This window comes from Rhinopithecus bieti, unplaced genomic scaffold, assembly GCF_001698545.2.
Source record: "Rhinopithecus bieti isolate Rb0 unplaced genomic scaffold, ASM169854v2 scaffold_23276, whole genome shotgun sequence".
Taxonomy (NCBI): Eukaryota; Metazoa; Chordata; class Mammalia; order Primates; family Cercopithecidae; genus Rhinopithecus; species Rhinopithecus bieti.
Window position 1 is genome coordinate 1,718,841 of NW_016810868.1, and position 20,851 is coordinate 1,739,691.

The 20,851-nt window shown below is 63.3% G+C and overlaps 1 protein-coding gene across 1 annotated transcript in view; it reads left to right on the forward strand.

Moving 5' to 3' along the window:
* The window catches only part of NOTCH1 (notch receptor 1), a 51,155-nt gene that overhangs the window by 18,311 nt on the left and 11,993 nt on the right, over positions 1-20,851 (forward strand). The window contains 20 exon segments of the mRNA XM_017892998.1: positions 4,461-4,723; positions 5,241-5,579; positions 8,883-9,005; positions 9,628-9,861; positions 10,151-10,306; positions 10,567-10,752; positions 11,111-11,224; positions 12,158-12,271; positions 12,552-12,785; positions 12,868-12,978; positions 13,565-13,757; positions 14,745-14,890; positions 15,148-15,261; positions 16,808-16,927; positions 17,276-17,428; positions 18,120-18,348; positions 19,070-19,271; positions 19,758-19,911; positions 20,004-20,188; positions 20,706-20,838. Coding sequence (XP_017748487.1) covers positions 4,461-4,723; positions 5,241-5,579; positions 8,883-9,005; positions 9,628-9,861; positions 10,151-10,306; positions 10,567-10,752; positions 11,111-11,224; positions 12,158-12,271; positions 12,552-12,785; positions 12,868-12,978; positions 13,565-13,757; positions 14,745-14,890; positions 15,148-15,261; positions 16,808-16,927; positions 17,276-17,428; positions 18,120-18,348; positions 19,070-19,271; positions 19,758-19,911; positions 20,004-20,188; positions 20,706-20,838 — 3,503 coding nt within the window.

A 20,851-nucleotide genomic window follows, 5' to 3' on the forward strand; every position in this document is an offset into this window, starting at 1 on the left:
CCCCGCTGTCCCTGCCCATCCCCCCACTGTCTGTCCATCGCTGCCTTGGGAGGTGCTGTCACCTGGTGGAGCCATGGGAAGCACCCCCCCCACCGCCGCTGCCCAGGGTCTCTGATTCCTGTTGCTGGTGCAGCGAGGGCCACATCACCCACCCCCCAGCTGGCTTGGGTTCAGCTGACCCCGTGCCCCCACCCTTCTGTTCGACCTGGGCCTGTACCCCCATCCCTGGTCCTGCATGACCATAAACTCCTTGAGGGGAGGAACTGAGTGAGTCCTGCCCCCACTGGGTTCCTCCTGCCCCTCCTTCTCATTTTGGGGCGGAGGGAACTGTCATCTGTCCCCTGGGGGTGGCAGATGGCTGCTTAGCTTAGAAAGGAAAACAGCACAATTTCGAATTAGTCCTGGGTGAAAGGTCGAGGCAGCATCTGCCTCCCGCTGCTTTCTGGAGTCGCATTTCTGTGGAGCGGGCCTGGCAGGGAGGGTGGGAGCGGCACAGTGGAAATACTGAGGCGGGAACAAAGCAGAGGCGGTGGCGGTGGAGGTGGTGGTGGTGGCGCAGCAGGTGCCAGAGCCACTTGGCACCCTCCCCCCGCAGCCCTCCTGTAGCCCCTGCCTGCTGCTTACCTGTGGGGGCCCAGACAAGGCAGGTTAGCCCTGTACTGCCAGGCCACTGAGTGTGGGGGATGGGACAGGCAGGTACCAGGTGACCCTAAGAGGGACGCACAGAAGAGGAGTCCATGGGGGTACACCTGGCGTGGGCTGGGTCTCCGCCGTGGGAGCCTGAGAGCCGGGTGGCTTGGTGGACAGGGCAGCTGTCTCATCCAGTCAGGGGAGACTGGCGTTGCCTATCTCAAGCCCCACTTTTTAGCCCCAGAGAGGTCTCCCCACCGCCCCGACAGGAGGAGATACGGGGACAGTGGAGGGTGGGGTGCAGGTCACTCATGGAAGCACTGAGGATCCCCGTGGGCGAGGTGGCTGTTGGGTGCCACCTTACTCGGCCAAGCCCTGGCACCTGACTCACAGTTCACACCCGCCCACCCGCCGGGACAGCGTTGAAGACAGAGTGGCCTGGATACTGGGGGTGTGGCCAGTGCCAAGGCCTTGAGGGGTTTGGTCACAGGCTGGTGGTCCTGGCCATGGCCAAGCTGCAGGCCTGAGGTCCTTCCCGCCTTCTCAGGGACGTCTGGATGCTGTGCGGAGGGCAGGTGTCGGGTGTCTGTAGGTGCTCCAGCTCTGTGGCCAGGTGGGAGAGAGGTGCAGACCGGCGGGGGGCACAGGCTGGAGGCTGCCCACAGCAGCAGCGGGAGACTGTGCCCAAAGCTGCCCCCCACACCTGGCTCAGAACGTTCTCCAAGCTCGGCCAGTTCACCGCCCCTAGCGCATCCTGCAGCACCTCCAGTCCGTGGCTGTGGGGCCGGGGCGGGGGCCTTCCCTGTGGTGTCCGGTACCCAGGCTGGGAGTGGGGGCGGACAATGGGCCCTCTCAGCCTGCATTCCCCCACGGGAGCCTCCTCAGGCCTCCGGCTGGGGCTCCTGCCCCACCCGCTGGGAGCAGCTGCCGCCACGTCCGACACCTGCTCCCAGCTGCCCTTTGTCCGAGCACCGACGCCTGATTTATGGGGCGTGTTTTCCTCTTGCTGGCCCGGCGTGATACAGCCTCGTTAACTGGGATGCGTCCGGTTGGGCAGATTCTCCCACAGTCCTCCACGTTGGGTGGGGAATGGGGCCTGGTATCTGGGCAGAGCGTCGTGGTCCATTTGGGGACAGCCTATGTCCGGTGACCTCAGGGCACTTGGCGGGAGACTGCTCTAGGGGCTTGGACCTCCACTGTGTCCCCCTGGGGTCCCCCCTGGGCAGCCCATGTGGAGTCCCCTAAAGCTGTGGGGTGGGCCTCCCCTGCCCTCCCTTCCCCGTCTTGCCCAGCAGGTGAGCTTTTCCCGCTCCTTGGAGTCTTGAGGGCCTGGGAGGCAGGGGACCGGCTTGCATGGGCCAGGCTGAGGAAGCTCCGGTCCCTGCTTTGATGGCCCAGCGCCCTGTGTCCTGCACCCACCCCCTGCCGACTTCGTCAGTGGCTGGGAAAGAAAAAAGGGCCTTTTCTCCAAGCAGGAGCTGTGGCCAACTCCTGCCTGACAATGGAGCATTTATGTGGAGGGAGGGCCCCTCCTGAGGCCACAGCCCAGCCCAGCCTGTGGACTCCACGGGTTCCCAGCGGCAGCTCTGCCTCGGGGACCAGCCAGCCTGTAACTGGATCTGAGTGCAGTGGGAACCACGCCTGCCCTCCCCACAGGTGCCTGGAGAGGCAGGTCTGTCGCTGCAGCCCCGGAGTGACCGGCCACACAGGATGGGGGAGGGGGAGCTTCATTCCAGGGCTGTGCCCGTCACTCACTGGGCTGGTGGGAGCCGTAGCAAGGGCCGAGTGAACTCCCCAGAGCCCTTTTGGAGGGGGTAACATGTGTTTTCTTTAAGCCAGTTGGTTTAGGACTTTTGGCTTCTGGCAACAGATGGTTGGCCAGAGCGGCCCTTTTGCGTTCTCTCTACCCAAGCCGTGGCCACGGGTAAAAGCCTTCAGGGAAGACAGATGCCTCCCGGGCCTTTGGGACAGGGGCGTGGCTGGCTGCTGAGAAACGCACAGGAACCGCGCCCCCCAGCCTCCACAAGCCCCTCAGGGTAAGGCCCCCCCAGGCCACTGTCACACGTAACACAGGTTTGATTGGAGACACTGGGGTGGGAATAAGCGGGAGAGGAAGCGAGGACTTGGGGGGCCGGTGGGGGTCCCGGGCGAAGCTGGCAGCTTCAGAGCCGGTCCTGGGGCAGGTGGCCGCCGCAGCCTGCCACCCAGGTAGGCTCTGGAAGGCAGGATGGTCCCCCTGTACATCCCATCTAGAGGAGGCCACGCCCACCCAGGGCCTGAGCCATGGGGCCGCTGCCTTCCCAGGCCTCTGGGGCTGCTGGGGGCTGGTGGCATGTTCTGCTTCAGAGGCTTCACTACTGGGAAGAGCAGCGCCTGGCGGGTCCCAGACCTTCCCCCGAAGCGTAAGGCCAGGAGGTGACTGGGGCCAGAGATTTATGACCACAGCAGGTGGCTGGGGGGACAGGCTCTGCGCCCGTCACTGCAGGGAACAGGTGAGACCAAGCCTGGGCGGAGATGCAGGACCGCTCCCCTGGCTCCCCTTGTTCTGTCTCAGCCTGGACTGTGTGTCCACGGTAAGGGGCGGCCTTTCACCCACCCTGATGGGGTTGCAGAGACCTGGCAGAGGGGCGTCCTCCTGGCACCTTGGTTTCCCTGGCTGTAATGTGGGTGCTTCTGCTCCCGGCCGATGTGCCTGGATGTGTGTTATGAAGACTCGATGTGGAAAGAGAAACGTGTCTACGGGCTGAGCATGGGCAGGGAATGGGCCAGCCTGCATCCCCAGTGCGGTCTCGGAGTGAGATGTCCCATCCCCAGTGCGGTCTCAGCGTTAAGCGTCCCATCAGAAAGGCTTCTTGGCCGGGCGCAGTGGCTCACGCCTGTAATCCCAGCAGTTTGGGAGGCCGAGGCGGGCGGATCATAAGGTCAAGAGATCAAGACCATCCTGACCAACATGGAGAAACCCCATTTCTACTAAAAATACAAAAATTAGCTGGGCGTGGTGTTGGGTGCCTGTAGTCCCAGCTATTCAGGAGGCTGAGGTAGGAGAATCGCTTGAACCCGGGAGGCAGAGGTTGCAGTGAGCCGAGATCACACCATTGCACTCCAGCCCGGGCAACAGAGTGAGACTCCGTTTCAAAAAAAAAAAAAGAAAAAGAGGCTTCCATGTAGGAAGGGGCACGGGAAGGTGATCCATGCTTTCCACAGCTGCCATCATGTTGACACCTGAAGGTTGGAAAAACCACGACCTTCATTACTGCCCAAGCAATGCCTATTCGCTGTAGCAAAGCTGGAAAGAAAAGCAGATACGCCTGCAGACCCGGAGGCCCTACGGAGCTGATGTGCATGGCTCCTCTCCATGGCCCTCCGCGGGTGTAGACCCAGACCCCTGCTTGGGCCGTGGAGTCCAAGCTGGGTCCTGCTGGAACATCCTAGTCTCTAGCTTGTTCCCCCAGTTAGCAGTCATTTTTCTTTCTCTTTCTTTCTTTCTTTCTTTCTTTTTTTTCTTTTTTTGAGTCTTGCTCTGTCGCCCAGGCTGGAGTGCAGTGGTGTGATTTCAGCTCGCTACAACCTCTGCCTCCCCGATTCAAGCGATTCTCCTGCCTTAGCCTCACTCAGTGGCATTCAGTACATTCCCAAAGTTGTGCAATCGTGGCATCTGTCTAGTTCCAGAGCATTTCGTCAGCCCTAAGGGAACCCTGCTAAGCAGCCATCGCGCCCGTGCCCGGGGTGTGGGGGGAGGCAGCTGTGCCCATGACAGGTGCCCGGTGCTGAGTGGCGGGGGTGCTGGGGAAGCAGGTGGAAACTAACTGCCCTGGCACATCTGCCAACAGCTGTGGTGGGGCCTTCGTGGGCCCGCGATGCCAGGACCCCAACCCGTGCCTCAGCACCCCCTGCAAGAACGCCGGGACATGCCACGTGGTGGACCGCGGAGGCGTGGCAGACTACGCCTGCAGCTGTCCCCTGGGCTTCTCTGGGCCCCTCTGCCTGACGCCCCTGGACAACGCTTGCCTCACCAACCCCTGCCGCAACGGGGGCACCTGCGACCTGCTCACGCTCATGGAGTACAAGTGCCGCTGCCCGCCCGGCTGGTCAGGTGAGGGAGGACCCACAGCCCGAGGGGTGGGCAGATCCAGGCCCGTCACCAGCTGCCCATGCAACTTGAGGGTACTTGGTGGGATCCAGGCCCAGGTCTGTGACCCGGACGTAATTGGGAGCCCCTGCTCCAGGGTCCCCACCCCACTCCTAGCCCCGGAGTCACCTCGTTTTCAGCTGCTTGCTATGGCCCAACCCTTGCTGTCCCCGCTTCTGTGAGACAAGGGGAGTTTCTGTGTCCAGGCCGCCCCTGCCCCCTTCCTCCTGCTATGCACTGACCCTCACCTGTTAGGGTGAAGGGTGTCTGGAGGTGTCAGCTCTGGGAGGAGACGGCCTGGGCTCAGGCCTCTTGGGACCTGTGGTCCTTCATCTACCAAAGGTGACCGATCTCACGGCAGGTCCTGAGGATCAAATGTGATAGCACCTAGGCTGGCACCTCCAGGGGGCCTGAAGGGAGGGAAGGCCTGGCCTCGGGGAGCAGTGAGGCCAGCACAACCCTCTTGTCCCCTTGTCCCCAGGGAAATCGTGCCAGCAGGCTGACCCCTGTGCCTCCAACCCCTGTGCCAACGGTGGCCAGTGCCTGCCCTTCGAGGCCTCCTACATCTGCCACTGCCCACCCAGCTTCCACGGCCCCACCTGCCGGCAGGATGTCAACGAGTGCGGCCAGAACCCGGGGCTCTGCCGCCATGGGGGCACCTGCCACAACGAGGTCGGGTCCTACCGCTGCGTCTGCCGCGCCACCCACACCGGGCCCAACTGCGAGCGGCCCTACGTGCCCTGCAGCCCCTCGCCCTGTCAGAACGGGGGCACCTGCCGCCCCACTGGTGACGTCACCCATGAGTGCGCCTGCCTGCCAGGTAGTGCTGCCCGCCGGCCGGGGTGCACAAGCCTCTCCTCGGCTGCCAGGCCCGAGGGGCGGGGACGGGGGCACCTGGTGTAGGGGGGAGCCCTGGGAGGGCCCATGGCAGGGAGTTGGGAAGGCAGGGTGGCGAGTTCCCCAGACTGCAAGTGGTGGTGTTGGCGGGGGCAGGGAGCGCGTCTGGAGTGGGGTGTGCGCTGGGAAGAGGCTTGCACAGGGTCCAGGTGCCAGCCTGTGTCTTTTGAGTTCCCTGGAGCTCACATTTGAGCTGTAGGACGCCCTGCCTCCCCCCAGTGCAGGCACCCTGACTTGCACAACCCCTGGGGTTTCCCCTGCAGTGGGGCTGGGGCTGGAGAGGGTGTGGGAGCTGCGGGTTTGCACCATCACTTCCCGGAGCCGTGGCCCTTCCTGCTGTCCTGCTGGTCTCCTGTGGGTGGGGGTGACAAGTGGGCACAGCCCCCTGCCCGTGCCTCCAGCGGCTCTCCGATCCCTGTGTTGTATGTAGGAGCCTCTCTGCTGTAGTTCTTGTTTGAGTAAATTTTGCAGCAGCTCTGAAAATAAGGAAGAGGTTTGAAAAGTTTGAAAACCTCCAGTCTTGGCCAGGCACGGTGGCTCACGCCTGTAATCCCAGCACTTTGGGAGGCCGAGGCGGACGAATCACGAGGTCAGGAGATCCAAACCATCCTGGCTAACACAGTGAAACCCAGTCTCTACTAAAAATACAACAACAACAACAAAAAATTAGCCGGGCGTGTTGGCACGTACCTGTAGTCCCAGCTACTCGGGAGGCTGAGGCAGGAGAATCGCTTGAATCCGGGAGGCAGAGCTTGCAGTGAGCGGAGATCGCACCACTGCACTCCATGCACTCCAGTCTGGGCGACAGAGCGAGACTTCGTCTCAAAAAAAAAAAAAGAAAAAAGGAAACCTCCAGTCTCAGCTGCACAGAATGGCTGTTAGGTGGGAATGGGGAGAGGGCCTTCAGGCAGGGGTGGGGCCGGGGGGTGCACAGGGTCCTGGCTGACCCACGGGTGACCCAAGGGCTGCCCCACCCCCTTGGAAGCCCCAAGCTGGCCTGGCCTCTGCAAAGGGGAAGCTCCCTGGTTGTCCAGTCAGCTGAGCCCAGCCAACTGCGTGCAGACACCAGACGTGTGCGTTTCCTGCAAGTCACTGGGCAAACGTGTGTTGGGGACAGGCACTCCCTGGCCGGCTTGGATCTCTGCGGGGTGGGGCGCAGAGTCCTTCTGCTGATGGGGGCTCAGATGCCTTCCTAGCAGCCATGGGACCCTAGTTGCAGTCACACGGGTTGAGGGGCCGAGCTCTCGGGGGGCTGTGGTTCAGGCTAGGGCAGGTAGGGTATGTGCAGCCTTGTCCAAGGCCACCTGCATGCAGAGCTGACACCCACCCACCTTGGGCAGGGTGGGTGAGGACTTCCCGGTGAGGCCCAGCAGCAGAGACGCCAAGGGTGCTAGGCCTGGTCAGAGCCACTGCCTGTGCAGGGGCAGCTCAGGGCCCTGGGGAGTGGGCAGGGAGGGAAGGGGAGGGGCTGGCGGGGTTTACTCACTTGAGAGTGGGCAGATCTCAGAGGCTGGGGGCTGGGCCACCCCTCCGGTGAGGGCTGTGCTCACTGCCTGCTGTGGAGTCTGGCCATTTCAGGGTGAGATAACTATCCAGGGGGGCTCCCCAAATGACTCAGGCCTGCCAGACCTCAGCTTCACAGTCTCCCAGGTGGCCCCTGCACCCAGGCCCCCTGAGGGGCCCTCAGCCACCTCTGGTGGTCAGGGAGCCCAGGAGACAGCTGTGTGTGGAGTCACGGGGAACGGAGATGCGAGCAGCCCTGAGCTCTGCAGGCCTGGGAGCTGGCTGGGATTTGGAGTCTCACAGCCTGCCTGGCATGTCAGCACTGTCTCCTCTTAGGGTCACTGGCCGAGGCTGCGTCGCAGAGGGGCCAGCTGGGGTCCACGGGCCTCTCACTGGCTTCCCTGCCCTCTTTCCCACTGTGTTCCTCAGCCAGCACTGTGCAGGCAGCCCTGGGGTCGCAGGCCCAGCCAGGGGCGCTGCCTGCCTAAGAGCCGGGGTGCAGGGTCCCACACAAGTGAGGACCGGAACACAGGTTCCAGGCTCTGAATTTTTTTTTTTTTTTTTTTTTTGAGACAAGGTCTCTGTCACTCAGGCTAGAGTATAGTGATAAGCCCTCAGCTCACTGCAGCCTTGACCTCCCAGGCTAAAACGATCCTCCTGCCTCAGCCCCTCAAGTAGCTGGGACCACAGGCACGCGCCACCATGCTTTGCTGCTGCTTGTATTTTTTTGTAGAGACAGGGTTTCGCCATGTTGTCCCGGCTGGTCTTGAACTCCTGGGCACAAGCAGTCAGGCCGCTTCAGCCTCCCAAAGTGCTGGGATTCCAGGCGGGAGCCACCGCGCCGGGGCTGGGCTCTGATTTTGGGTGCTCCCCAAACCATTTTGCATTTTGGATTTTGGTTGTCTCTGGCTGCCTGCCTTTGCTCCGGTCCAGTGGACGGATGGGGATGGGCAGGGTGGTGGCGGTGGCGCAATGTCTCAGAGGGAGGGACCGAGCAGGTGGGAGCTCCAAGGGCAAGGGGGGTTCAAAGGCATCTTGGGAGGGCAGCAATTAGTAACCGGCTGCAGGTTCGGCTGTTGCCGAACACGCCTTTCTGGGTTGATCATTGAACCAGCGGGAGTTGAGTGGATTAATAACTAACTGGCTGCCTTGGAGGCCTGGGTGGGGCCACGCCTCGGGGGAGGGGGCCCCGGCAGCCTGTGGAGGAGGTGGAGGAGGAGGTGGGCGCCAGAGCTCTGCCCAGGAAGGATGGGCCATCTGAGTCTCTGCAGCTTCCCCAGGGCTGCTGGGGCCCAGCCTGCCCCAACCAGCAGCCTCCTGGCCCCATGTCCCCTGCTGCTCAGAGCCCAGGCCCCAGTGTCAGCCCCCAAAGATGGGGTACATGGCCCCGCTACTGAGACATTGTAGGGAACTCTGAGCATGCAGGTGGCACCCAGGTGCGGGAGCTGCCGGAAACTCTAAGAGACACAAGGGTTTTTGTGACAGAATCTGGAACCCTGTGTTCCTGAGTCCCTGCTTAGCCAGCCCTGTCCAAAATGATTCTTTAGAGCAGAGCATGTCCCTCTGGGCACTGGAGTGAGGCAGGGGACAGGCACAGATCCCAGGGGCCCCAGGGCAGGGCCGTGGAGGCCAGGCAATTGTGTCCAGAGCAGCGTGTTGGGGGTCCAGGCAGGAGCCGGCTTGGACCTCAGGGAAGAGGCTGACCCAGCACCTCTTGTGGCAGGCTTCACCGGCCAGAACTGCGAGGAGAATATCGACGATTGTCCAGGAAACAACTGCAAGAATGGGGGCGCCTGTGTGGACGGCGTGAACACCTACAACTGCCGCTGCCCACCAGAGTGGACAGGCGTGTACACGGGCGGCCGCAGGGCGGGGCAGCCAGGGCGGGACTACTACCCACTTACTAAACTGCACTCACAGGCAGAGTGCAGAGCAGCCAAGACCCTGTCCCAGGCCAGGCAGGCTGGGGTTGGCCGAGAAGGACAACAGGATGGGGGGCCCCACTTCCTGTGGCCAGGGTCTGACGCCCCTCACCTCGGGTGTCAGCACAGACAGGGCCCTGGTTGGTCTGTGTGGGCCCTTTGCAACCTGGCCCCAGGTAGCTCCTGTGCCCAGTGGGGTGTCCTGGCATTGAGGGCCTTCAGCACCCCACTCAGGCCACGCTTCCTGGGCCGGTCACAGTGATGCCCAGATGAACAGACAGGCTCTGCGCTCGGGAATTACCCTCTGGTGGGGTGATGGGCAAAGGTGCACCCCGACACAGCCATGTCCACAGAGCACAAAGAAGAGGCAAGACTCCTCCATGGTGCTGGGCGTGCAGAGGAAGGAGTGATTGAGGCTGGCAGTGGGTGGAGGAGTCAGCCCAGGAAGGCTTCCTGGAGGGGGTAGCATTGCAGCGCTACGTCTTAGGGGACAAGGAGCTCAGGGAGTGGCAGCTGCCCGGGGCCGACAGCTCGTGTTCCCTGCAGGTCAGTACTGTACTGAGGACGTGGACGAGTGCCAGCTGATGCCAAATGCCTGCCAGAACGGCGGGACCTGCCACAACACCCACGGGGGCTACAACTGCGTGTGTGTCAATGGCTGGACCGGTGAGGACTGCAGCGAGAACATCGATGACTGCGCCAGCGCTGCCTGCTTCCACGGCGCCACCTGCCACGACCGCGTGGCCTCCTTCTACTGCGAGTGTCCCCACGGCCGCACAGGTGAGTGCCCTGAGGCCCAGGTGGGCGCGGGGGGCTCACATGGGCCAGGCCTGACCTGTGTGACCTCACCCAGGGACTATGGCCCTCCTGTGCCCAGGATAACCTAAAAGGGCCTTTCTGGTCAGGGAGGCCGGTGGTCGCCATGAGTCTCCCCGAGTGTCACGGGACCCTCGGTGGGGTCATGGCAGGCAGCTCCTCCTGGGGCGTCAGTGGGGATGGACCCCAGTCGTGGCTGGTGCGCCATGCCTGGCCCAGGGGCCGTGCCCGCTGACCGCCGGCGCCTGCCCAGGTCTGCTGTGTCACCTCAACGATGCGTGCATCAGTAACCCCTGCAACGAGGGCTCCAACTGCGACACCAACCCTGTCAACGGCAAGGCCATCTGCACCTGCCCCTCGGGGTACACGGGCCCGGCCTGCAGCCAGGATGTAGACGAGTGCTCGCTGGGTAGGTGCTGGCACAGGGGTGCGGCCGGGTGGGGGTGGCAGCCTGGCCCCAGAGCCGGTGGGAAGTCGATTCTGGCTTCAGGGGGTGCCCGGTTGGATGGGGATGGGACCCTGCCAGTCCAACGTGGGGATGTGCAGCGAGGGGGATGTGCAGCGAGCGGGGTGTGCAGCGAGGGGGGTGTGCAGTGAGGGGGGTGTGCAGCGAGGTGTTGCAGGGGCCAGAGTGCCTGGAGAAGCCTCTCACCCATGTGCCCTTGCCAGGTGCCAACCCCTGCGAGCACGCAGGCAAGTGCATCAACACGCTGGGCTCCTTCGAGTGCCAGTGTCTGCAGGGCTACACAGGCCCCCGCTGCGAGATCGACGTCAATGAGTGTGTCTCGAACCCGTGCCAGAACGACGCCACCTGCCTGGACCAGATCGGGGAGTTCCAGTGCATCTGCATGCCAGGTGCGCCCACCGGGGCCAGAGCAGGAAACTGAGTCGAGGCTGGGCAGCCTTGGAGGGGCAGCCCCGGGAGCATGTGTGGGCTGCTTCCCCTTCCCCAGCCTCTGTGCCTTCTGGGCCCACAGACTACACAGGGCATGGGGAAACTGAGGCCAGCCCACAGGGCCAGCAGAGCATGGAGTTAGCACTAGGTAGATGAGGGTGCCGGGCCGGGGGCTGCAGGGGGGCAGGTGCGCAGGAGGCCCTTGGTGGCTGGGATCCTGGGCTTGAGGCAGGAGTTGTTTCCATCCCGAGTCCCCAGCTGTGCCCAGTGGGGCACTGGGGCTGCACGTGCCCCCCTCACTGTTCCCCCACCCCACAGGCTACGAGGGTGTGCACTGTGAGGTCAACACGGATGAGTGCGCCAGCAGCCCCTGCCTGCACAATGGCCGCTGCCTGGACAAGATCAATGAGTTCCAGTGCGAGTGCCCCACGGGTGAGGGCCGTCCCCACCCCTTGCCCCTGGGCCGTCTGCAACCCGGCCTCCTGAGGGGTGCCTGGCCGTTGGTTGTGTCTCCTGCCCCTGGGCCGTCTGCACCCCAGCCTCCTGAGGGGTGCCTGGCCGTGGGTTGTATTCAGGTTCCTGGGAGAGAGAGTGTTTTGCCTCAGGAGTGGATGGGGGTGTTTTCAGACTTCCCTGAAGGGCAGGGCCCAGTGGGGAGTGGGAGCTTGCCCAGGGGTCACGGTGGAGCCCAGGGCCAGGAGATCCTCCTTGATCTGGGTGCAGCCCCTCCTGCCTGGATAAAAGGGTGTACTAGGAGCTGTGGTGCCCAGACAGGGAGGAGGCTCCAGCCTGGCTTTCTGAGGGCTCGAGGCTGGGAGGGAGGCCAGCCTGCCCCGTCTTGCCATGTCCCCTGCCCAGCGGCACGCCAGCCACAAGGCCAGGGTACGCAGAGAACCACGTGGGGCAGGTTGGCCTGCAGTGGCGATGATGGCCGCCCAGGGCGGACTTGGAGGAACTCGTAGGGGCCTGGGTGAAAGGTGTTTCCATCTGTCCCAGAGCCGGGGGTCGGGGCGCAGAACCCAGGGAGGCATTGCCGGCCCAAGCCCAGGCTCCCGAGACAGATTAGCCGTCCCAGACACCAGAGCGAGGGGAGCCCCATTCTCTGCCCGGCTCCACGGTAGCCATAGCAACCCAGTCGGCTTGGGAAGAAGGCCCCTTCTGTGGTAGCGAGGGCGTGCGGTGCTGGCGGAGGGGCTTTGATCCGGGGAGTGGGCGGTGGGAGGCAGGGAGAGCCTGGGGTTGGCTGAGCCCAGGCTGAGTGTGCCCTGGGGAACCCAGCTGGGAGCTCACTGCTGGGGTCTGGCCAGGGGTCCCTGAAGGGCCATAATGCTATTGCACTTGACTCCCTCCCCTCCCCGGCCCCAGGCTTCACTGGGCACCTCTGCCAGTATGACGTGGATGAGTGTGCTAGCACCCCCTGCAAGAATGGTGCCAAGTGCCTGGACGGACCCAACATTTACACCTGCGTGTGCACAGAAGGTGCGGGCCGGGGCCCACCAGCGGGAAGGGACAGGGTACAGGGGAGAAGGCACTCAGGGCAGCGAAGGTGACAAGGTCTTAGACACCTTGGTCTGGGCCACCTGGTCCAGAGACCAAGAGCACAGCTCAGCCCCAATCCTGGGTGGGTGGGAACGCCTCTCGACAAAAGACACGCCGGGAGCCCTCCTCAGGTGGGCACAGGCAACCCCAGGTCTGGTCATGGGTGTCCCGGGAGCAGCCAGTCCTGATTCTTCCTGTGCCCGCCCCTCCCACGGTCCAGGGTACACGGGGATGCACTGCGAGGTGGACATTGATGAGTGCGACCCCGACCCCTGCCACTATGGCTCCTGCAAGGACGGCGTCGCCACCTTCACCTGCCTCTGCCGCCCGGGTTACACAGGCCACCACTGCGAGACCAACATCAATGAATGCTCCAGCCAGCCCTGCCGCCACGGGGGCACCTGCCAGGACCGCGACAACGCCTACCTCTGCTTCTGTCTGAAGGGGACCACAGGTGGCCAGCCGGGCGTGTGGCAGACGGGTGGCCAGTGGGTAGGGTGGGCCCGGGAACTGACCGCCACGTGCCACCCCTTCAGGACCCAACTGCGAGATCAACCTGGACGACTGTGCCAGCAGCCCCTGTGACTCGGGCACCTGTCTGGACAAGATCGACGGCTACGAGTGTGCCTGTGAGCCGGGCTACACAGGTGAGTGGCCCTGCACGTGGGGGCTGACTGGACTGTACTCACAAGTCAAGGTCAGCCACTGCCCCGGGGCTGCTGAGGGGTTGGGTGGGGGCTTTGAGGCTGCCCACCTGGGCAGACTAGTCTACAGCAGAGACTGCAGCAGGGCCAGGGCTATAGCCAGCAGCATGATGGGCGCCTCCACGCCCTACCCCTCGTCTCCGGTCGGAGCTGTCCCAGGCCGTGTTGGCACAGTGGCCCAGCAGGCCAAGAGGGAGTGGCCAGCCCTGAGGCCAGGCTTGAGTACCTTCTTCCTCTGTGACTCACCAGCACCTTTGAGCAGGTCCCTCTGCCTCTCTGGGCCTCAGATTCCCATCAGTCAGGGCCGCAGCAGCCCCTGTCCCTGGGCCCCCTGGGAGGATGACTTGAGTGGGCACTGGTGCCCAGGGAGGCTGGCACGTGGCACATTGTGACCTAAGACGGTTTCTGATATCTGGAAGGATGGTCCAGAAGGGTGATCACCCTGGCTCAACAGACAGGGAAACCGAGGTTGACGTGGGTGGGACCCCTGGGATCTGGGCCTCAGAGTCTGAGCCACCCCTGCCCGCAGGGAGCATGTGCAACATCAACATCGATGAGTGTGCGGGCAACCCCTGCCACAACGGGGGCACCTGCCAGGACGGCATCAATGGCTTCACCTGCCGCTGCCCCGAGGGCTACCACGACCCCACCTGCCTGTCTGAGGTCAATGAGTGCAACAGCAACCCCTGTGTCCACGGGGCCTGCCGGGACAGCCTCAACGGGTATGTGGCGGGGCTGATCGTGGGGACACATCAGTCCTAAACCCTGGGAGCTCTGCCGCCGGGAGGGTGGCACCTGCACAGAGCTTGAGATGGGCCAGAAACAGACCTCGGATGGGGCCGGCTGTCAGGGAGCTCCCCTCGGGGATGCATGTGCCTCTGGGTCCTGAGTTGGCCTGCGGTCCACACCCAGCAGCCCTGCACCCAGCAGCTCTGTGCCACGCGTCCTTTGTGAGCTGCATGGTGGGCTCCGGACACAGGTCCACAGTGACCCCTGAAACACGTTTGCATGGTCACAGCAGCGAGTGTTTCTGATGTCCATGATGGGCCTGGCAGCACTCTGCCTGGATGGGACCATTTAAATCAGCAGGGACCCCATGGCCCTCATTTGGCACAGAGAAGGCACCTGCTTTGTTTGGGGCCACACAGTGGGCAAGTGGCAGGGTCTTTTCACAGCGCCCCACTGCCGTACGCTTGGCATGGTCTCCTGGCTAACGAACCAAACCCTGTCGCAGTCTTGGCTATGGGAAGCGCTGTGGCCCCCACATTCTTTCTTTATTTTGAGACAGAGCCTCGCTCTGTTGTCCAGGCTGGAGTCCAATGGCGTTATCTCAGCTCACTGCAGCCTCCACCCTCCAGGTTCAAATGATTCCCCTGCCTCAGCCTCCTGAGTAGCTGAGATTACAGGCGTGCGCCACCACACCCGGTTAATTTTTGTATTTTTAGTATAGACAGGGTGGGGGAGTTTCGCCACGTTGGCCAGGCTGGTCTCAAACTCCTGGCCTCAAGTGACTCACCCACCCCTGCCTCCCAAAGTGCTGGGATTACAGGTGTGAGCCACTGCGCCCAACCTGCCCCCACTAAAGGACTCTGTGAGTCTGAGTAGATGGGCACCTTGGCCAGCCCATGCGGCACTGCAGACCCAGGAGTGCCCAGGCCCCGGCCGTGCTGCTCGGGCCTCCCTTGACTGCAGTGTGGTCCCCCTTGCAGGTACAAGTGCGACTGTGACCCTGGGTGGAGCGGGACCAACTGTGACGTCAACAACAATGAGTGTGAGTCCAACCCTTGTGTCAACGGTGGCACCTGCAAAGACATGACCAGTGGCTACGTGTGCACCTGCCGGGAGGGCTTCAGTGGTGAGTGGGCTGTGCATTTCTCAGTGCAGAGGGCTGCCCTCGAGTCTGGGGAGCTGGAGACACAGGATCAGGACCCAGGTCCAGCCAGCGCCATGCATGGTATCTCCCTCCCATGGCAAAGCCTTAGCTCCAGGCCTCTGGCTCTTGGAGATGAGGAGGGGCCTGGGGTGGGGAGCAGGCCCAGGGCTGCTGTTGTGGGGCCCTCCCAAGGTGCCTGGGGGTGCTGGACATGCTGAGTGCTGTCCCCTTCCCTCCAGGTCCCAACTGCCAGACCAACATCAATGAGTGTGCATCCAACCCGTGTCTGAACCAGGGCACGTGTATTGACGACGTTGCAGGGTACAAGTGCAACTGCCTGCTGCCCTACACAGGTGAGGGGTGGGTGGGGCCTGTGCTGGAGAGGGCGGGGTCTGTGCTGAAGGGGGCAGGGCCTATGCCAGAGAGGGCGGGGCCTTGCTGGAGAGGGTGGGGCCAGGTGTGGGGGCGGCTGTGACTGGAGGGTAAAGTGGTGGCTTTCTTGGGGCTGGACCTGGGCCCTTGGGCTCCATGCTCCCAGTGCCCACCCTGCTGGGGGTCTCTGGGGGCCGGGCTTCCCCACCCCCACCAGCCGGGCCTGAGGGATTCCTTTGACGGCGGGCCCTCTTTGTGTGAGGGGAACAAGGAGCCCTCTGTTTCGGCTGAGAAGGGAGGGGTAAGTTCCCCCAACTGTCCAGCCCCTGCTGTGAACCCAGCCAAGGGGATCGCAGGAAATGATCTTCTCTATAAAAGACAAAGAAGAGTCCACAAGCACCGGGGTCCTGGTGCTCCCCAGGAGCAGGCGGAGGGTGCTGCCTCAGGGCCTGGTCAGGGTGGGCCTGCCTGGCTGGGCAGCAAGACTGGAGGTTCCACGCCTGCGGTTCCCATGACATCCAGCAGCCTATGGCCAAAACGCTGTTTTCTTTGACCAAAGTTAAGGACCTGGGTTTTCTCTCCCGTGTCAGTCAGTGAGGACCCTCCCTCCACAGCCGGGCGCCCCCGTCCCTTTCGGACACGTCGATCGGGCCGGTGGTAGGAGCGGCGGTGCTGACCCGCTTCCTATCTGCCCGCTTCCTGCTTCCTTTTGCACAATTGTCGGAAACTCTGGCGCAGTTCCTGCCTGCCCAGGTCACCGTGGAAACCAATAGGAAGAGAGGCCCTGGAAAGTCGCCCCAGCAGGCCAGGGAGATAATGGGGGACAGGGAAGATAACGCAGTCCCCACGGTTATAAACAGGAAGCTCAGCCATGGGGTTGTGCAGAAAAAGGCCCTCGGCTGTGCACGTGGTTCCCACACAGCCTTTGCCAGACACCCTGCATGGTCCTAGAGGTCCCCAGGCTGTGCCCGATGCCCCCGACATGCAGGATGTGCTGGGTCTGTCCCCTCCATCGCAGTCTTTGTTCGTTGGCCTCCCACGATGGGCGTTTGCTGCCTGTGACACGAAGTCCCAGGATTAGTTTCAGGCCTCGGTCTCAGGCCAGGGCCTTTCATCATCACCTGGAGATGAGGGGGCTGGCGTCAGGGGTGGGCCCAGGTCCCTGGAGTGTCGTGGAGCCCACCCGGCTGAGGCCGCCTCCGCTGGTGCAGTCCTTGTTCCTGGGCACTCCTGGCGGGGTGAGGCCTAGGCTGTGCCCCGCTGCCAACTGGGAATGAAGGGTGGCTTCTGAGCACATTTGTGCAGCTTGTCTTCAGCGTCCCCCGATCTGTGCTCCACTCCACCCCTGGGTCAGGGTTCTGACATAGCCAGGAGCGCTCAGGGGTCTCCGTGCACATTTGCCTCCTGGCAGGACCGGCAGACGGCGCTCTGATGGCGGAAAGACCAGCAGGCGGTGGCCGGGACGGCCTTCATTCGGGAGATCCCTCGGGGTGAGGCCCCGGGGTCACGTGTGTCTCCTTCCCGCAGGCGCCACGTGTGAGGTGGTACTGGCCCCGTGTGCCCCCAGCCCCTGCAGAAACGGTGGGGAGTGCAGGGAATCCGAGGACTATGAGAGCTTCTCCTGCGTCTGCCCCACGGGCTGGCAAGGTGAGGCTGGCCCAGGGCCAGCGGGGGCTGGGACGGGAGGTCAGGACGTCTGCGGGACACAGGCAGCTCCCAGGCAGGCTAGATGAGTCTTTGGAGAGGAGCCGGTGGGTGCTGAGGAGGCCCTGGTCAGAGAAGCTCTGGAATCAGGAATTGACCTGGGAGCACCCTTCCCAACTCCAGTTCCTGTGACCTTCTTAGGCCAAAATTAGGGGAGAGAGGATGGTCCTGGGGCCACGGAAGCCCACTCCTGGGGGTCGGGAGAGGCACTATAGGTGGGTGGGCCAGGCTTGGAAGGGCCTGGAGGGCCAGGGGCCGCTGGTGACCAACTGGCCTCCTCCTGCCCCGCAGGGCAGACCTGTGAGGTCGACATCAATGAATGTGTTATGAGCCCGTGCCGGCATGGCGCGTCCTGCCAGAACACCCATGGCGGCTACCGCTGCCACTGCCAGGCCGGCTACAGCGGGCGCAACTGCGAGACTGACATCGACGACTGCCGGCCCAGTGAGTGGCCCCGCGGCTCTGGCCGCCTCCAGGAAGCTTTCAGGCCTCAGTTTCCCTGGGCAGGGTTGGTGCGCATGGTGCTGGCCAGAAGCACCCAGGGAGGCCTGAGTGTGGCTGGGAGGGTTGGGTCGGGTGTGAGGGATGTGCTGAGGGATGGCCAGGGTGGTTCAGGAGGGCCCCAGGGCCGGCTTGCCCCTCCCCGCACTTTGCGGGAGAGTCATGATAGGCCCTCCCACGGCTCTTCACTGAGCTGAGGATGGCTTGGGGCCGGCCTGCACTCCTGCCGGGCTCGTCAGGCCCCACTGCAGGCCAGGGCTCTCAGGCCTCCCCGGCCCTGCTTCACAGAGGTTGAGGTTGGCAGAAGCCGGGGGTCTTGCTGGCATCACCTGGCAGGCAGAGGCAAGAACCGTCACTCCTCCCCTGCTTGGTCTGTGAAACCTGCAAAGCTGTCCCCTGCCCTGGGACTTGAGGACAGGAGCAGGTGGGGAGAGAGAGACCCCAAGCACAGGAGACAGGCGTTACGCAGCCTGTGGGTGCTGGGGCTCCCCACTAGACACCTTTGTCCCAGGGCGGCTCGCTGCAGCCCTGGCAATGAAAGGCTGGGCTGTCCGCAGCCGTGCAGCCTTCCCAGCCCCCTCCCGCAAGTGTGGGTTTGTGCCTGCCCCTCACACACCTTTCCGTCCCCTCCCAGACCCATGTCACAACGGCGGCTCCTGCACAGATGGCATCAACACGGCCTTCTGCGACTGCCTGCCCGGCTTCCAGGGCACTTTCTGTGAGGAGGACATCAATGAGTGTGCCAGTGACCCCTGCCGCAACGGGGCCAACTGCACCGACTGCGTGGACAGCTATACGTGCACCTGTCCCGCAGGCTTCAGCGGGATCCACTGTGAGAACAACACGCCTGACTGCACTGAGAGGTGCGAGGGGCTCGAGTGAGGCCATGGGGGGAAATGGGCAGTGTGGGCCACACGCAGTAGCTGGCAGCCTGACACACCACGCAGGCGTCTGCCCAGGCCTGCTGGGCACTTAGCACGGGTTGCAGCCGGGCACACCATGCAGGCATCCACCTAGGCCTGCTGGGCACTTAGTGCTGGCTGCATTGAGTCCAGACATTGTTCATTGTACCAACATGTCCCTCCTGAGAGGACCATTGTGACCTCCTCCTGTGTCCCGCACCAGGAACGCCAGTAGTCTGTCCTGAAGAACTGGTGTGCCTCCTTCTATTAGACAACGAGGACTCTGTCACTCTTGTTTCCTTTTTGCCGTGGTTGCCAGGAAGCTCATTTGGTAAACGTCAGTCTCATCCCTGATTTCTGACGTTAATTACCTCCCGTGTTACCAGGACAGGTTCTGGTTTCTCCCTCATTCTTACTTTAACCACCCTATGCCCGTGCGTTTGGTAAAGCCACTCTCGACCTGACTTATAAAGAAGACAGGGAAGGGAGGTGTGACATGGTGTGAGAGCTGGGCCCCGGGCTCTCGCTGGCCTCCCTGGATCAGCCAGGCTGCCCTGGGCCTGTCCTGGCCATCAGGCCCCTTAGGGCTGAGCGGAAGGGGAGGTGCTGGCGAGGCAGGGTCTGCTGGAGCGGGGACCACCAATGCCCTCATCTCAGCCCCTGCCTATCCACCCCCCTGCAGCTCCTGCTTCAATGGTGGCACCTGTGTGGACGGAATCAACTCGTTCACCTGCCTGTGTCCACCGGGCTTCACGGGCAGCTACTGCCAGCACGATGTCAACGAGTGCGACTCACAGCCCTGCCTGCACGGCGGCACCTGTCAGGACGGCTGCGGCTCCTACAGGTGCACCTGCCCCCAGGGCTACACCGGCCCCAACTGCCAGGTGAGTGTGCCAGCCACAGAGGTGCCTGAGGGAGGGGCTCTGGGTGGGTGCCTGCCTGGGGGGGGGGGTGGGAACAGTCACCCCAGGTCCCACCGTGTCAGCTCAGGGTCACCCCCACACTCCTGGGCAGAGGGCTTCGGGGGTCTGAGCAGCTAGTGAAGGAATCTGATGCGGGAGCAACAGGCATTTTCGGTTCAGTCTGGGTTTCTGGAGCCAGGGCAGGAGCTCAGGAATTGGGGGACTGAGGAAAGACGTTCCTTCTAGCAAAGGCCGAGGGTGGTCTGGACCCGCTGAGGGCCCTGAGGGAGACCCAGCCCAGGCTATTCCCCGTGTGGGGGCCGTGGGGAGTCCAGGGACGGCAGTTTCCACTTCTGTAGAATGGGTTGAGGCCCGGGTTGGAGTAGGCCCCTTGGCGGATGTGCGTTCTGAGCTACTGGGGAAATGGCCGGGGGAGTGGGCACCTGGCTGACCCCAGCCTGTCTCCAGAACCTCGTGCACTGGTGTGACTCCTCGCCCTGCAAGAACGGTGGCAAATGCTGGCAGACCCACACCCAGTACCGCTGCGAGTGCCCCAGTGGCTGGACCGGCCTTTACTGTGATGTGCCCAGCGTGTCCTGTGAGGTGGCTGCGCAGCGACAAGGTAACCCGCTGTGCCCACCCAGCTCGGGTCCCAGCCCGCCAAGGTCCCCTGTGGGCCTGGGCCTCACCTGTCCCCCACCCCAACCCCCACAGGCGTTGATGTTGCCCGGCTGTGCCAGCATGGAGGGCTCTGTGTGGATGCGGGCAACACACACCACTGCCGCTGCCAGGCAGGCTACACAGGCAGCTACTGTGAGGACCTGGTGGACGAGTGCTCACCCAGCCCCTGCCAGAACGGGGCCACCTGCACAGACTACCTGGGCGGCTACTCCTGCAAGGTGGGGGTCCATCCTAGGGTGAGGGTTGTGGCCGACACAAGTGTTGCCACACACTGGGCCCTGACTGGGAGCTGGCACAGTGGAGAAAACTGAACCTGATAGGCCCATGCACTGTTCAGTCTCATTAGGGGAGGGCTGGGGTAATCAGGGTAGACCACCTGGAAGAGGTGGCCTGTGGAGAACCTGAAGGAGGGTGAATATGCTGAGAAGTGGGATGGGGTTTTCCCTTCCTCTAGATTGTGTCTGGGCTTGGCCAACACCTACCCTGAGACCCTCACCTCTATCCTACGGGACGGAGTCCACCCACCCCCAACAGGCAGTGACTCCGGTCACCGAAGCCCCGCCAGGGTCTGTTGGGTTGGGTCTCCATCCAGGTCTGACAGGAGCGAGGGGCCTGTGGCTTCGCTGGACCTGAGGGCAGCTCACGTGGCCCTGTTAGCCCTCGTGGTGGGGTGGGAGAAAGCTGCATCCTGGCACCGACTGAGCCGCAGGGCCCCTCGTTCTGTTGCCTACACAGTGCGTGGCCGGCTACCACGGGGTGAACTGCTCTGAGGAGATTGATGAGTGCCTGTCCCACCCCTGCCAGAACGGGGGCACCTGTCTTGACCTCCCCAACACCTACAAGTGCTCCTGCCCACGGGGCACACAGGGTAAGGGCCACCC